The sequence below is a fragment of the Heptranchias perlo genome, chromosome 1 (assembly GCF_035084215.1).
Source record: "Heptranchias perlo isolate sHepPer1 chromosome 1, sHepPer1.hap1, whole genome shotgun sequence".
In the NCBI taxonomy this organism is placed as follows: Eukaryota; Metazoa; Chordata; class Chondrichthyes; order Hexanchiformes; family Hexanchidae; genus Heptranchias; species Heptranchias perlo.
Window position 1 is genome coordinate 41,639,743 of NC_090325.1, and position 15,668 is coordinate 41,655,410.

At 40.9% G+C, this 15,668-nt stretch overlaps 1 protein-coding gene across 9 annotated transcripts in view; it reads right to left on the minus strand.

Annotated features, from left to right (window-relative positions):
• The window catches only part of amacr (alpha-methylacyl-CoA racemase), a 73,304-nt gene that overhangs the window by 21,156 nt on the left and 36,480 nt on the right, over positions 1–15,668 (minus strand). For all 9 annotated transcript variants that reach the window (XM_067984220.1, XM_067984151.1, XM_067984194.1 and 6 more), the window contains one exon: positions 11,771–12,024. In XM_067984220.1, the coding sequence (XP_067840321.1) occupies positions 11,771–12,014 (244 nt within the window). In that variant the 5' untranslated portion in view covers positions 12,015–12,024. The remainder of the gene's footprint in view (positions 1–11,770; positions 12,025–15,668) is intronic.

Sequence of the window (15,668 nt, forward strand, 5' to 3'; positions counted from 1 at the left end):
CATAAAAGTAAGGCAAGAAAGTGAAAAGTAATGCAAGTAAATATTCCATGGTAGGCAGCTGGTGCCTGATGGGAATGCAGAAGATATATACTTGAAAAGGAAAAATATGCAGGGCTATGGGGAAAAAGCAGAGGAGTGGGACTAAACGGATAGCTCTTTCAAAGAGCTGACACAGGCACGATGGACCGAATGGTCTCCTTCTGTGCTGCACGATTCTATGATTCTAGCCAGTGTATTTTGTTTTTACTCAGATTATTTTAGTAGTTTATCACTTAATTTTTCTGGGGATTGATACTCCCATTGTCCTGTAAACAAATTTTACCTCTAACACAAAATAGAAATATTCCACAGTAGAGATTTCCATTTAACAGTTTCAGCTACTAAGGGGCACTGTTTTTTGCAGTGGGTTAAAGCACTGTGATTTCACTTCTAGAATATGGATTTTTTTTAAAACATAGAAATTACATAGAACGTACAGCACAGAAACAGGCCATTCAGCCCAGCAGGTCTATGCCGGTGTTTATGCTCCACTCGAGCATCTTACCTCCCTACTTCATCTAACCCCATCAGCATAACCTTCTAATCTTTTCTCCGTGTTTATCTAGCTTCCCCTTAAATGCATCTAACAATATGTTTCACTGGGGACCTTCATCTATTTGTGAAGCCTTAGCCCCAGATTTGTATGATTTTCCGGATCTACTGCCATCAGCTGAAGAAACTCAGCAAGGTAGTAGGCTACAGTACACCACATGCACCTGTGGCACAACTCCCAGACATTGACTGATAGCAAGGCTGAACATTCAGAGACCATGCCAGGATTTGTCATTTGTGATCACTTCCTCTCTCCCACTCCCATCATTGAAAATTACTGAGAACTAAAACCCCCACAGAAACTATTTTTAAGGGCTGTGAAAGTAATCAGAATTCTGTTTTTTGTATAAAAGATCAAAAGCAAAGTAAATGTATGTAACTTCAAAAGCAAAAAACTATGTATACTATATACTAGTTAATCTGCTGCAACTACAGTCAAAAACAGTAAAAGAGTCCAAGACAGATACAGGAGGTAAGTTCTGAATTTGCACATATTTACGTAGAACCTTGAAGTGATACCAAGTCCTGTCAAAGGGTCAGCCACGGCTCAGTGGGTATCACTCTCGCTTGAGTCACAAGGTTGTGGGTTCATGTTCTACTCCAGTGCTTGAGGCTAGCCCAGAGAGACTGAACAACATCTCCCCTCTCTGCTAGTTACAATGGTCCTAAGTGGATTAAGTTATATGGATCCGAAGTAGATTGAATTTTGACAGTCTCCATCCAATTATAGTGAGCACAGTTCCGCAGTACAGTATTGCCTGTAATTCAGCACAAAGTGGCAATGAGTTAATAATTTCCTTCAGGGAAGCTGTACAGATAACTGGTGTGCCAAATGGAAAAATTACACTAATAACATAAGAAATAGGAGGAGTAGGCCATACGGCCCCTCGAGCCTGCTCCGCCATTCAATTATATCATGGCTGATCTTCGACCTCAACTCCACTTTCCCGCCTGATCCTGTATCCCTTAATTACCTTAAAGTCCAAAAATCTAATGCAGTAGCAAGTCTACGCAACAAAACAGGCTATTCAGCCCAGGCGTTTATGCTCCATACGAGCCTCCTCCCTCTCTACTTCATCTAACCCTATCAGCATACCCTTTTATTCCTTTCTCCCTCCTGTTTTTAATCTAGCTTCCCCTTAAATGCATCTATGTTATTTGTCTCAACTACTTTTTGTGGTAGCGCATTCCACATTCTTACCACTCTTTGGGTAAAGAAGTTTCTCCTGAAATCCCTATTGGATTTATTAGCGACTATCTTCTATTGACAACCTCTGGTTTTGGACTCCCCACAAGTGGAAACATTTTCTCTACATCTACCCCATCAAACCCTTTTGTTATCTTAAAGACCTCTATCAGGTCATCCCTCATCCTTCTTTTTTCTAGTGAAAAGAGCCCCAACCTGTTTAGTCCTTCCTGATAAGTGTATCCTCTCAGTTCCAGTATCATCCTTGTGAATCTTTTTTGTATCTTCTCCAATGCCTCTATATCCTTTTTATAATTTGGAAACCAGAACTCTGCACACGACTCCAAGTGTGGTAACATAACTTCTCTGCTTTTCAATTCTATCGCTCCAGAAATGACTTTTTGTTCTGGTCTTATTAACCTGCGTCATTACTTTTAGTGATTTGTAAATCTGTACCCTGAGATCCCTTTGCTCTTCTACCCCATTTAGACTATTATCTAAGCAGTATGTGGCCGCCTTATTCTTCCTACCAAAATGCAGCACCTCACACTTATCTATATTGAAATTCATTCGCCAATTATACACCCATTCAGCAAGTTTAGCAATGTTTTCTTGCATTTTGATGCATTCTTCCCTTGTACTAACTACACCACCTTAAAATTTACTTCCTCCACCACCGGCGCACCGTGGCTGCAGTGTGTACCATCTACAGGATGCACTGCAGCAACTCGCCAAGGCTTCTTCGACAGTACCGCCCAAACTTGCGACCTCTACCACCTAGAAGGACAAGAGCAGCAGGTGCATGGGAACAACACCACCTGTACGTTCCCCTCCATGACAAACACCATATATAATCGCCATTCCTTCATCGTTGCTGGGTCAAAATCCTGGAACTCCCTACCTAACAGCACTGCGGGAGTACCTTCACCACACAGACTGCAGCGGTTCAAGAAGGTGGCTCATCACCACCTTCTCAAGGGCAATTAGGGATGGGCAATAAATGCTGGCCTTGCCAGCGACGCCCACATCCCATGATTGAATAAAAAAAACCTCAAATTTCATGTTGTCCGCAAATTTTGAAATTGTACTTCCGATTCCAGAGTCCAAATCGTTAATATAAATTGTGAACAACAATGGTCCCAGCACTGATCCCTGTGGTGCACCACTTCCCACCTTTAGCCAGTCTGAACAGCTACCTTAATCCCTACTCTCTTTTCTGTTTTGTAGCCAGCTTGTATCCATTCTGCTACCTGTCCCCTGACTCCACATGCTTTGACCTTAGTCATGAGTCTACAATGCAGTACCTTGCACTGTAAAAGGCCTTTTGAAAATCCAAATATATTACATCTACCATGTTATCCTTGTCTACTCTTTCTGTTACTTCTTCAAAGAATTCAATCAGGTTGGTCAAACATGACTTTCCCTTCTGAAATCCATGCTGACTATTCTTTATTATATTTTTGTTTTCTAGATGTTTTCCACTACATCTTTGAGTAAAGATTCCATTATGTTTCCCACCACCAATGTTAAGCGAACTGGTCTATAGTTTCCTGGTCTTGTTCTATCTCCCTTTTTAAATATAGGAATAACATTAGCTGTCTGCCAGTCCTCTGGCACTATTCCCTTTTCTAATGAATTTTTATCTCTGTGTAATAGTGCCTCTGCTGTCTTTTCCCTAACTTCTTTTAATATGCACAGATGCAATCCATCCGGACCAGGGGTTTTATCCCCTCTAAATTTGATTAGTTTATCAATTATCTCCCCCCTTTCTATCTTACATGTCTTTATATCTTTCTTGATCTCTTCTTCTAATATCATACCCACCTTGTTAGTCTTCCTGGTAAATACTGAGGCAAAGTAACTATTCAATATTTCTGCCATTTCGCTGTTATTACCTATGAGTTTATCTTGTGCATCCCTATCCTGATTTTTCTTTTGTTATTTTCTTGATATATATTAATGACTTGGACTTGGGTGTACAGGGCACAATTTCAAAATTTGCAGATAATACAAAACTTGGAAGGGTAGTGAACAGTGAGGAGGATAGTGATAGACGTCAGGGGGTTATAGACAGGCTGGTGGAATTGGCGGACACGTGGCAGATGAAATTTAATGCAGAAAAATGCGAAGTGATACATTTCAGTAGGAAGAATGAGGAAAGGCAATATAAACTAGAGGACAACTCTAAAAGGGGTATAGGAATAGAGAGATCTGGGGGTATATGTGCACAAATCGTTGAAGGTGGCAGGGCAGGTTGAGAAAACGGTTAAAAAAGCATACGGGATCCTGGGCTTTATGAATAGAGGCATAGAATACAAAAGCAAGGAAGTCATGGTGAACCTTTACTAAACACTGGTTCGGCCACAACTGGAGTAGTGTGTCCAGTTCTGGGCCCCGCACTTTAGGAAAGATGTGAAGGCCTTAGAGAGGGTGCAGAAGAGATTTACTAGAATGATTCCAGGGATGAGGGACTTTAGTTACGTGGATAGACTGGAGAAGCTGGGGATGTTCTCCTTGAACAGAGAAGGTTGCGAGGAGATTTGATCAAGGTATTCAAAATCATGAAGTGTCTAGACAGAGTAGATAGAGAGAAACTGTTCCCATTGGCGGAAGGGTCAAGGACCAGAGGATGTAGATTTAAGGTGATTGGCAAAAGAACCAAAGGTGACATGAGGAAAAACTTTTTTTTTTGTGCACAGAGGTTAGGATCTGGAATGCACTGTCCAAGGGGGTGGTGGAGGCAGGTTCAATCATGGCATTCAAAATGGAACTGGATAAATACTTTAAGGGAAAAAATTTGCAGGGCTACGGGGATAGGGCCGGAGATTGCTCTGGCATAGAGCCGGCGCGGACCTGATGGGCCGAATGGCCTCCTTCCGTGCTGTAACCTTTCTATGATTCTATTTGTGTCTATAGAATACCTTACTATTTCTTTTTAGATTCCTTGATAACTTAATTTCGTAGTTCCTCTTTGCATTTCCTAATGTTTTTTTTGACATGCTTCCTAACCTCTTCATATTGCCTTTTGTCATCCTCTCCTTTATTGTCTATGTACTTACAGTATGCCTTTTTCTTCAGTTTCAATTTTACCCTGATCTCTTTGTTGGCTAGTTTGTTCTTGTTTTTTTTAAAAAAAGGATTATATTTCTCCTGTCTATTAATCACTGTTTTAAATATTTCCCACTGCTGTTCTATCTGTCAATAAAATTATCCAGTTTACCATCCCTAGTTCCATTCTCATCCCCTCAAAATTAGCTTTTTTCCAATTTATTACTTTCGTCTTTGTCTCACTTAAGTCTTTTAATCCTTACTGTGTTATTATCACTATTGCCTAGGTGTTTCCCTATGCTTACTTGTCCTATCTGCTCCCGTTCATTTCCCAATACTAGATCCAGCAGTGATTCCTCTCTGGTTGGGCTTCTCACATACTGGATAAGAAAGGAGTCCTGTACACTCTGTAAAAACTCCATTCCCCTTTCCCTACCTCTTCTTGCCAGTTTATTTGGGGGTAGTTGAAATCTCCCATGATTATTATTTGATGTTTTTTACTCATTTCATAGATTAGCCTACATATTTCATCCTCACTTCCCTTCGACTATTAGGTGGTCTGTAGAATATACCTATTAACGTGATAGATCCCTTCTTATCCTGTGTCTCAATCCATATGGTTTTGTTTTCTATCTTAACATTACTTCTGTCCTTTTTTTCTACTACCATTATAATACATAATGGTAGTAGAAAAAAGGGACAGAAGTAATATTACTGTCACTTATTAGTACAGCTACCCCAACCCCTCCCCGCCTTCTTCCTTCCCTATCCTTTCTAAATACGTTTTATCCTGCAATATTTAACTGCCAGTCCTATTCTTTATTAAGCCATGTTTAAGTTATCCCTTCTACATCTGGCTCCTCGCTACGAATTATTGCTTCTAGTTCCCCCATTTTGTTTCAGATGCTGTGCATATTGCTGTACAAGCAATTTAATTTGTTTTTAATAATTGTTCCCCTCACTTTGTTTTTAACAGTCATTTTGCACTTATTTGTTCCCTGACCATTTATGGTCTGTTTTCCAGCTTCAATAATCCTCATCCCAATTACCACAAAAATATCAAATAAATGTCTAAAACATTGGGCTGCTACTTCCTGAAACTCAACAATTTTAGAGTTGTTCATGAGGTTCGTGAAAATTTATAATAGCTCAGAAATGTTTTAAAAAAATGCTTGAGGGGCAACAGATAGAACAGAAGAGAGATTTGTCCTCAATTAGAAAAGCAGAAGTGTAAATGTTATCATGGAGGACTTTAACTATCCTCCCATCGAGTGGTCTACTGCGCAGCAGCCAAGAGGGAGAAAAGACTGGGTTACGTAGTCATCCTGTGATGATTGTTTCCTTGTTAAGCATGTTAAGGAAAGTACTAGATTTAGGTGTTCCAGAGAGGATGGCTCTGAAGTTCCAATTTTTTTGTGCAAATGTGGTGTAATTTTGGTGTGGGAAACTGGAATATGGGGAATAAATCAGATACACCAGAATTAAACGTGTTCTAAATTCTGGTAGATTTGGCTGGTGGCAGAAGATGCCCCCCTCCACCCCCACACCTAAAGTGGCGCATGTATGCAAATGACAGGATAATGAGGCAAAACAGGAACAGGAGTAAGAGGAAAAGACAGAGGCATGCGGGATAACGCTACACCAGAGTGTACAAACCACCCGCTCACTCGATGAAAAGGTTTGCTTAAGGATGCAATGGTTCATTAAGGCATGGAAGGAACTGTGTTTCCTTTCAAATTGACCTCCAAACGTCCCCTCAAACACAAAACCAAACATAGAACAGCCATACTTTGGAACACTGGACTTCATATCAAAGTATTTATTTACAACCATTGTTTAATCACTGTGCCTACTCCTCTTAAACCATGCCCTCTCTTAAACCTATTCTGATGCTACCTGAGGAACAGGGATGCCAATGGTGATTGACTGCAGTGTGGTATCACTATCTTCTTGGGACCGAGGAGGCTTCTGAGTCTTGGAAACTTCTTTACTCTTCTGCAAACTGCATCACCACTGCAGATGCATGGGCAGCCTGATCCTGTATCCTGCTGTCAAACACGAATAGCCATCTGAGGGGGCTAGCTGGAAAAGTAATATGAACTGTCATTATGAAAGAGGATTCTAGCCGAGCCACTTGTGCTGGCATCTGGATCTGATTGTTGATATCGCTTTGATACTGCAGACCCTGAGAGATGCTGCCTCAAATTTCTTGGAAGCTGTTTGCCATCTTTTTCTTCAGACATTTCCTCAAGGTCTGAAAACCACTGGTCAAATCATCCTGGTTGGATACACTGGCTGGTGTGGAGGCCTGTGTCAGGACACACAGGTGCAGATATTCCTGATGCTGCCATTCACTCCAGGTGGCACTGCATTGTGTAAAATTTTTCTTGGATATTGGCACTCAGATGGCAAAGGACACCACTGTGCCGTGTGTGTTAAGCTCCTCTAAGATGATCTTCAGTGCCTCCGTGTCAGTGTAATGCTCATCCAGCATTTTGTTTTTTAGAGCAGGATCCCAGAGATCCAAGTCTGAGGTTTGGGAGCCAGGGCTGACTTCTGCTGTGTATCTCCAATTGGGAGACATCCAGGTCCGAGTCTCTAAAATTGACTGCTCTCCTCTTGGTTCTGGCTGCCATCACTGTCTTCCAAATTTCTTGCTTCTTCCAGTGCTGTCAATTCCTTCTTAAGCAACAGCAGGTTTTATTTCCTGTTACTACACAGGTCTTTTCTGCTCCCATCTGTATTCTCCACTTCCCTCCATGGCAGCCATTCAGGGTGTAAATCCAGCCTCTTCAATATTTTCAAGCCCAGTCCTCCTAAATTATCTGAGACCTTGTAGACTGTGTTTAGACAAGCCTCTGCATTTTCTAATTACCTGACCCTGCAAAGGAATTTCTTGCCTGTTATCTCAATGTGGAGGGAGCATCTGGGCAAGTAATTAGTATATTGTTAAATTTCAGTTGCTGGGATGAATTTATACTGCTGATAATTTAATGTTAGTGCCTTGTTTCAGGAGGGACAATTTTGCAGTTACGAGGAAAGATTTGGAAAAGGCACATTAGGGTATGCTGCTGGGCACTAAAATGATAAAGAAGAAAAAGTACTTTTAAATCTATGCTAAATGGCAAGGAGGCCTTACAAAAGGAAGGCAAAATAACTAAATAGGAATGTTCATCACGAAATGAACCAAACGAAAAAGAATTTCACTATGTTTAAAAGGTTCAATTGTCAGGAAAGTTGGAATATGTATGAAAAAGAAACAACCAAGGATAACGAAACCGAGTATTAGGAATGGTGAAATGGTATTAGAACAAAGGATAGTGGACAATTGTGGTGGTGATAGCAAGGCTTTTTTAGTTTTGTTACAAGTCATAAAACAATCAAGGACCACATTGGTCCTATGAGGGCTTTAGGAACATAGGAACAGGGGTAAGCCATTCAGCCCCTTGAGCCTGTTCTGCCATTCAATTAGATAATGGATGATCTGTATCTTAACTCCATCTACCCACGTTGGTTCTGTAACCCTGAATACCCTTGCCTAACAAAAATCTATCAATCTCAGTTTTGAAATTTTCAATTGACCTAGCCACAACAGTTTTTTGGGGAGAGTTCCAGATTTACACTACCCTTTGTGTGAAAAGGTGATTCCTGATATCACCCCTGAACTGCCTAGCTCTAATTTAAAGGTTATGCCCCCTTCTCCTGGACTCCCCCACCAAAGGACATGGTTTCTCTCTATCTACCCTATCAAATCCTTTAATCATCTTAAACACCTCAATTACATCACCCCTTAATCTTCTATACTCAAGGGAATACAAGCCTAGTCTATGCAACCTGTCCTCATAACATAACCCTTTCAGCTAAGGCATCATTCTGGTGAATTTGCGCTGCACCCCCTCCATGTCCAATATATCCTTCCTGGGGTGAGGTGCCCAGAACTGAACACAGTACTCTAAATGGGGTCTAATCTGAGCTTTATATAACTAACATAACTTCCACCCCTTTGTATTCCAGCCCCTGTGAGATAAAGGCCAACATTCAATTAGCCTTTTTAATTATTTTTTGTACCTTTATCTCTTTTAACCCTTCGTCAGGGTAGGTTAGGCATGAAAATAAAGGAATAGCTGAAGAGCTAAACAGATGTTTGCATCAGTTTTCATTTCTGAAGACAGTGCCATGGTCCCAGTATTACAGGGCAAGTGTAATTGCTTTAGAAGTAACTGCGGAATGATTGTAGCTTAAGGCCGAGAGTGTTTTATGACCTGATGCTATTTACCGCAGTTCAGTGAAATGGGGGAGGTCACATGTGAACCGCTGGCGCATATCATTAATAGATCATTCAGGAAATAAAAACAAAAAGTGCTGTAAAGAGAAAAGGCAGCTTATGACATTTGCGACATGTACCCTTCATCAGAACTGAAGGCTGAGAGATAAATAGTAATTTTAGTAAAGTTGGAAAAAGAGAGAGAAAAGGAGGAGAGGGGGAAAGAACCAACAGATATATCAATTACAGAGAGAGCCATGTGTTAAGTGACCTGCAAACTGCTGATCACAACAGAGATATTTCATTCAGGTCTGCATTTGTTCCCATTGATCGGAGGGCAGTTTATATTGGTCCCCTTATTTAAGAAATTGGGCCCTGGAAATAACATGAGTTTGGCCTCTGTAATATATACAGGTTGTAATATATAATCATGGAGAATTAGGTGGCTAATAGGGATACCCAGCATAGCTTCAAGAAACTTGGTTCCTGCACCACTAACTTGATTGAATTCTTTGAGAAAGTGACCATAATGGTGATGGAGCGCGCAGGGGAGTGGATCAGTTACAAATGGAACTCTACAAGGATCAATACTGGGACTGTGCTGATCTTTCATTGTCATTAATGTTCAGAGGAGGGATTAAATTGAATTATTCTTAATTTTGCAGATAATACAAAAAAGTGCAAGAGGATTAGTAATTCAGACCAAATCAATAGGTTTTAGACCAATTTACATGGGCTTGCATGTGGTCAATCGCACTTAATGGGTATAATCGGGGCTGTGGTTGGGGTGGGGGGGGGTGGGGAAAGAGGCCGGCAATCAGGGCTGGGAGGAGGCCAATGGCTTCCTTGAGGAGCCTGGGGGGAGCACTCCTGCTCCTCCTGGCCCACAAGTAGTGCAGGAAAAGGCACTTACCTTGTGAAGCTGGCAGCTCCCGCCTCCCTGCCAGGTTTCTCGACCCCTGGGAAATCCGCACAGCAACGAATTTTAAGTCGGGCTCACAATTGCACTGTGGGAACCCGATTTAAATATGTTAATGACACACCTGCCTTTCCACGGCGGGATACTCGGACGCCCCGATATCCGCTGCTGTAAAAACGGCAAAGAGTATTTGACGTTTTAACCCATGGCCCCCACTCCCCCATTTGGGGGGGGGGGGTCTTTAATATCGGAGTTTGCTTGATTGCCTTAGGGTGTTGAAGATAAATTTTCAGAGTATTTCCTGAATTGGCCACAATTCTTTTTTGTCTTTCCCAGGAGATTGAGTGGTTGAGTACAAGAACGGTGTATGAAGTTGCACATTAATTGGATGGGGTGTACTTCAGTCTTTTCTTGTGTTTCTTTTCATGTGTTCATTTGGCTCTTGCTGTATGTTTAAGTTCTCTGTAGCTGACAAAAATGTATCAATATGCATCAGAAGCTGAGCAAATGGCATTTCATTATCCTGACATTTTCAGAAAGATGTCAACTTTAAAATTACATGAAATTGACTGCTGGAAGTCATCCATCACCATTACTTTCAAGGGAGTTTTGATGGGTTTTTCTTCATATGTGAAATAACACCTGCAATATATCAACAGTGGCCAGTTTTTTAAAAAAAACTATTCTATTTATACAGACGCAAGGCAAATATACGAAATGACCCAATACCACAAATACAGTGGTATCAAAACTAGCCAAATACATCAAAAAAGACTAGAGCTCAATCAATGGAAAAGTTAAGACCCTACCTTAGTGCTAGATAACACAAAACCTGAAGTTAATTAAGGAGTCCAGGCTAGAGAAACCATAATGGGACATGATCATTAGCAGGCAGACCAAGAATCAACTATAGGCGGGTAATCTCAGTTAAAGGCAACAAGCAGAAGAAATCAGGGGGAAAATGTGAAAGGAATACAGAACTCTACCCAATTAATGTGAGAAAATATTATAATACTGCTTTGATCCAGGAAATCGACAAAGAAAATCAGGTTTACAATGCAGGGCTTGAAAATCAGAACAACTACTACATAACTTTTAGTTCAGATTCACGGTGATGACAGCCACAAGTTTCTGATTCTGCTCTGTTGAGCTGTTCATATGCCAAATTCTGCTGCATTGTAAACTGATTTTTTTTTTAAATTGTGAATTGGAACACTTCATATCCCACCAGTGTAACCATGTTATATTGAGTATAAGGACTCTTCTTCAAAAACAGAAAATGCTGGAAACACAGCAAGTCAGTCAACAGCTGTGGAGAAAACAGACTGCAGTATTTTACTTTACTTGGTTGCAGTACTGATTTTATAATTCATTTTTAAAAATACTCTCCAGTATGATGACGGATATCAAATTATTGCTTTCATTCCCTCATTGGCCTGATTAGTTCCTGACACGCATTTATAGGGATAAATCAAAAGAAATGCAAATGTTGGAAATCAAACGAAAATGAAAACGCTGGAAGTACACAATAAATCAGTCAACTAAGTTTCGATGAAGGTTTATACTTGAAGCGTTTGCTGGGCTTTTCTCTTCAAAGATGCTGGTGAATGACCCTGTGTGTTATTTTCAGCATTTGCTGTTTTTGTATCATTTATGGGGATATACTTTAAACTGCATTTAAAATTTGCCAAAGTATATATTTTTAAATACAATGATACATTGGTATCTAAGAATGCACCAGTGAGATTTGTTAGCATCTTACCTTTACGGAAAGGTTCAATGAGAACATCAGATTGATTACAAAGCTGCTTCAGCACTTCTGCTCCTTCTGGTTTCTTCAGATTCAAGGCCACTGAGCGTTTGCCTCGTCCCAACACGTCATTTGTAGCTGTCCTTGTTCGATCTATGCGCACAACCTTGGCACCGAAATCTGCCAGAATCATTCCACACAAGGGACCAGGTGCCAGACCAGCAAGTTCTATTACACGGATTCCTGCCAGAGCCATTCTGTTTCAGCTGTGAAAGAAAGATGGTTCTTTGTTAAACAAACAGTAATTGCAGGAAGTCTAGCTTTCAGATATAATAACAGCAACCTGTTAATAGAAACATAGAAAATAGGAGCAAGAGTAGACCATTCGGCCCTTTGGGCCTGCTCCGCCACTCAAAATGATCATGGCTGATCGTCTAATCAGTACCCTGTTCCTGCTTTTTCCCCCCATATCCCTTGATCCCTTTAACATTAAGAAATATATCTATCTCCTTCTTGAATACATCTAATGACTTGGCCTCCACTGCCTTCTGTGGCAGAGAATTCCACAGTTCACCACCCTGAGTGAAGTCATTTTTCCTCATCTCAGTTCTAAATGGCATACCCCGTATCCTGAGACTGCAGCCCCTAGTTCTGGACTCCACAGCCATCGGGACAATCCTCCCTGCATCTAGTCTGTCTAGTCCTGTTAGAATTTTATATGTTTCGATGAGGTCACCTCTCATTCTTCTAAACTCTAGTGAATATAGGCCTAGTCGACCAATCTCTCCTCATAAGTCAGTCCTGCCATCCCAGGAATCAGTCTGATAAACCTTCATTGCACTCCCTTCATAACAAGGACATCCTTCCTCAGATAAGGAGACCAAAACTGCACACAATACTCCAGATGTGTTCTCACCAAGGCCCTGTACAACTGCAATAAGATAACCCTGCTCCTGTACTCAAATACTCTTGCAATGAAGGCCAACATACCATTCGCCTTCCTAACTGCTTGCTGCACCTGAATGCTCGCTTTCAGCGACTGGTGTATAAGGACACACAGGTCTCGTTGCATTGCCCCTTTTCCCAATCTATCACCATTCAGATAATAATCTGCCTTACTGTTTTTACAACCAAAGTGGATAACCTCACATTTATTCACGTTATACTGCATCTGTCATGTTCTTGCCCACTCACCCAACTTGGCTAAATCACATTGGAGCCTCTTTGCATCCTCCTCACAGCTCACATTCCACCCAAGCTTTGCGTCGTCTGCAAACTTGGAAATGTTACATTCCGTTCCCTCATCCAAATCATTGATATATATTGTGAATAGCTGGGGCCCAAGCACTGATCCCTGCGGTACCCCACTAGTCACTGCCTGCCACCTGGAAAAAGACCAGTTTATTCCTACTCTCTGTTTCCTGTCTGTCAATCCATGCCAGTATATTCCTCCCAATCCCATGTGCTTTAATTTTGCACACTAACCTCTTGTGTGGGACCTTATCAAAAGCCTTCTGAAAATCCAAGTACACCACATCCACTGGTTCTCCCCTATCTATTCTACTAGTTACATCCTCAAAAAACTCCAGTAGATTTGTTAAGCATGATTTCCCCCTCATAAACCCATGCTGACTTTGTCCAATTCCGTTAATGCCTTCCAAGTGTTCTGTTATCACATCTTTTATAATAGACTCTGGCATTTTCCCCACTACTGATGTTAGGCTAACTGGTTAATAACAGGTATGAAAGATGGATTTTCCATAGTTTAGTTGAATCCATAATGCAGACTCTTACTAACCATATTTGTGTTTTTCTCAGAGATTCTATTTTTTAGCATTCTGACAGAGTCCACACCTGAAGTAAGTCTACTCATCTATTCTTTCCAGAGATGCTGACTGACCTGCTGAGTGTTTCCAGCATTTTGTATTTTTGTCTCAGATTTTCAGCATCTGCAGTATTTATTTTACTGTCCATTTTTTTTTTAAACACCGTAATATACCAATAGTGGTGAATTTTTTAAAACTATTCTATTTATACAAATGTGGTGCAAACATAGGAAAAGGCCAAATAACACAAATGCAGGAGTATCAAAACTGGTCAAATATTCTCAAAATAGACTCAAGCTCAATCTATTGAAAAGTTTAGACCCTAACTTAGTGCAAAATGACACCTAAAATGTTAAGTCATCTCATCTCTCCAGAGATGTTTCCAGCATTTTGTGTTCTTGTCTCAGATGCTGAAAATCTGTGTGTTTAATTACTTTACTTGTTTGAATGCCAATTTTCTGCCGTTAGATAAATAGCACATTAAAGGAAAAACATACATTTTTCAGTTTATATTTTCATGCCCTTGTTAGTGTTATTCACCCGTCCCCGCAAAAAGAATGTTCTAAAAATGCTCCTTAAATATAGTGACAATACCAACTGACACGATACAATACTTGGTGAACCAGCTTTTGAAAATGAGCTGCCCATTGCTACTATAATGTCTTGGTTTGCCAGAATCATACATGGTAACAGTCAACATTCATATGTGTGTACACAAAATCTGAGCCAGTCTCCAGCAACGCTCCCAGCTCCTGCCCGTTGCTGCCCTGTGGAAGTGGAATTCTGCTGTGGGTAGGATACTTGCAATCATGTTAGGAGATCAGAAATTCCTGTCCACCATAAAGTTCTGTTCCCCCAAATCTGTAGCAACAAGAAGGAACTTGGAGTGCTGCTGAGGGGCAAGAGAGACCTTCATTGTGCCCATCTTACATATTTAATAATATTAACTGTCTGAAGAGGTTCTACCAAAGCAAGGTCTGCTGCTTCTGCATTCTGCTTTTATTTGGGTCTGTCTTTTCCTTTTCATGTGTTATTTTTTTTTAGCATATATTATTTTACCTCTTAAGGCATTGCACACAGTTGGTCAAGACCAATTTGATTTTTTCAGGTCAAACAGGATTAGAGGGTGAAGCATAATGGAACCAATGTAGGGAAGCAGGGAAGGGGGAGGAAAAAGGAGAGGAAAATAGGAGGGGAATGGAGAGGCAAGGAAGGGGAGATGGGGAGGGGGCCGTATACTTGCTCATTCATGTGAAGAGAGGGAGGGAGAAGAGGGAAAGGGAAAGCGGCTCCACTGCTCAACGAATGAATGCTGTTTGCTCGGCCTTGGTACCTGTCCATTTACGATAGTTATGGGGCTTTCTACTGATGCCGTTCCTCTGAAATTTGGCTTTTTCCATCATCTCAAGTCAACTGTTTATCACCTGAGTTTTTCCGTTGAGCTTTTGTTTCTTTCCATATTTTTCTCTGTTTCCTGCTTGCTTCTGCCAGTTTATATTTTTTTCTCTGTGGAACATATTCTTTCAGGCATTACTAAATTCACTTCCCAGTAAAGATTAAGTAATTAACAATGTTTCCTCCATTGGACACTATTTTGTACTTTGAATTACATTCTAAAGAGATCTTATTTTGAGGCACAGGTTGTTAATGATTGCCCACCACAGAAAGCAGCTCATTCTCTAATCAAAGTCCACTGGCCTGGTACTAAGTAACTTATTTAGATTAGTCTCCTGGCACAATATATTAGCAAGGGCAGCCAGGTGTCCTGGAGCTGGGCCATTAATAGTATTTGGCAGTGTTTTGAGGTCAGTGTCTACTTTTCTGTATTTGACTTTGTCCCTTAGTGCTGTTCCTGTCTCCCACCTGATTTTGCTGCTGGTCTGGGGATTGGAATGCTACTGTGGGCAGGAATTCACACAATAGCTTTGAGAGATGAGAAATTCCCACTCTCAGTGGAGTTCCATCCCCTGAAGCAGCAACATGAATTGGGAACTGGAAGTGGCAACATGAACGGGGGGAGGGGGGAAGAGAGAGTGCTAATGTGACACCCATATAAAAAAATGTTAAAACAAAACAGAGTACCA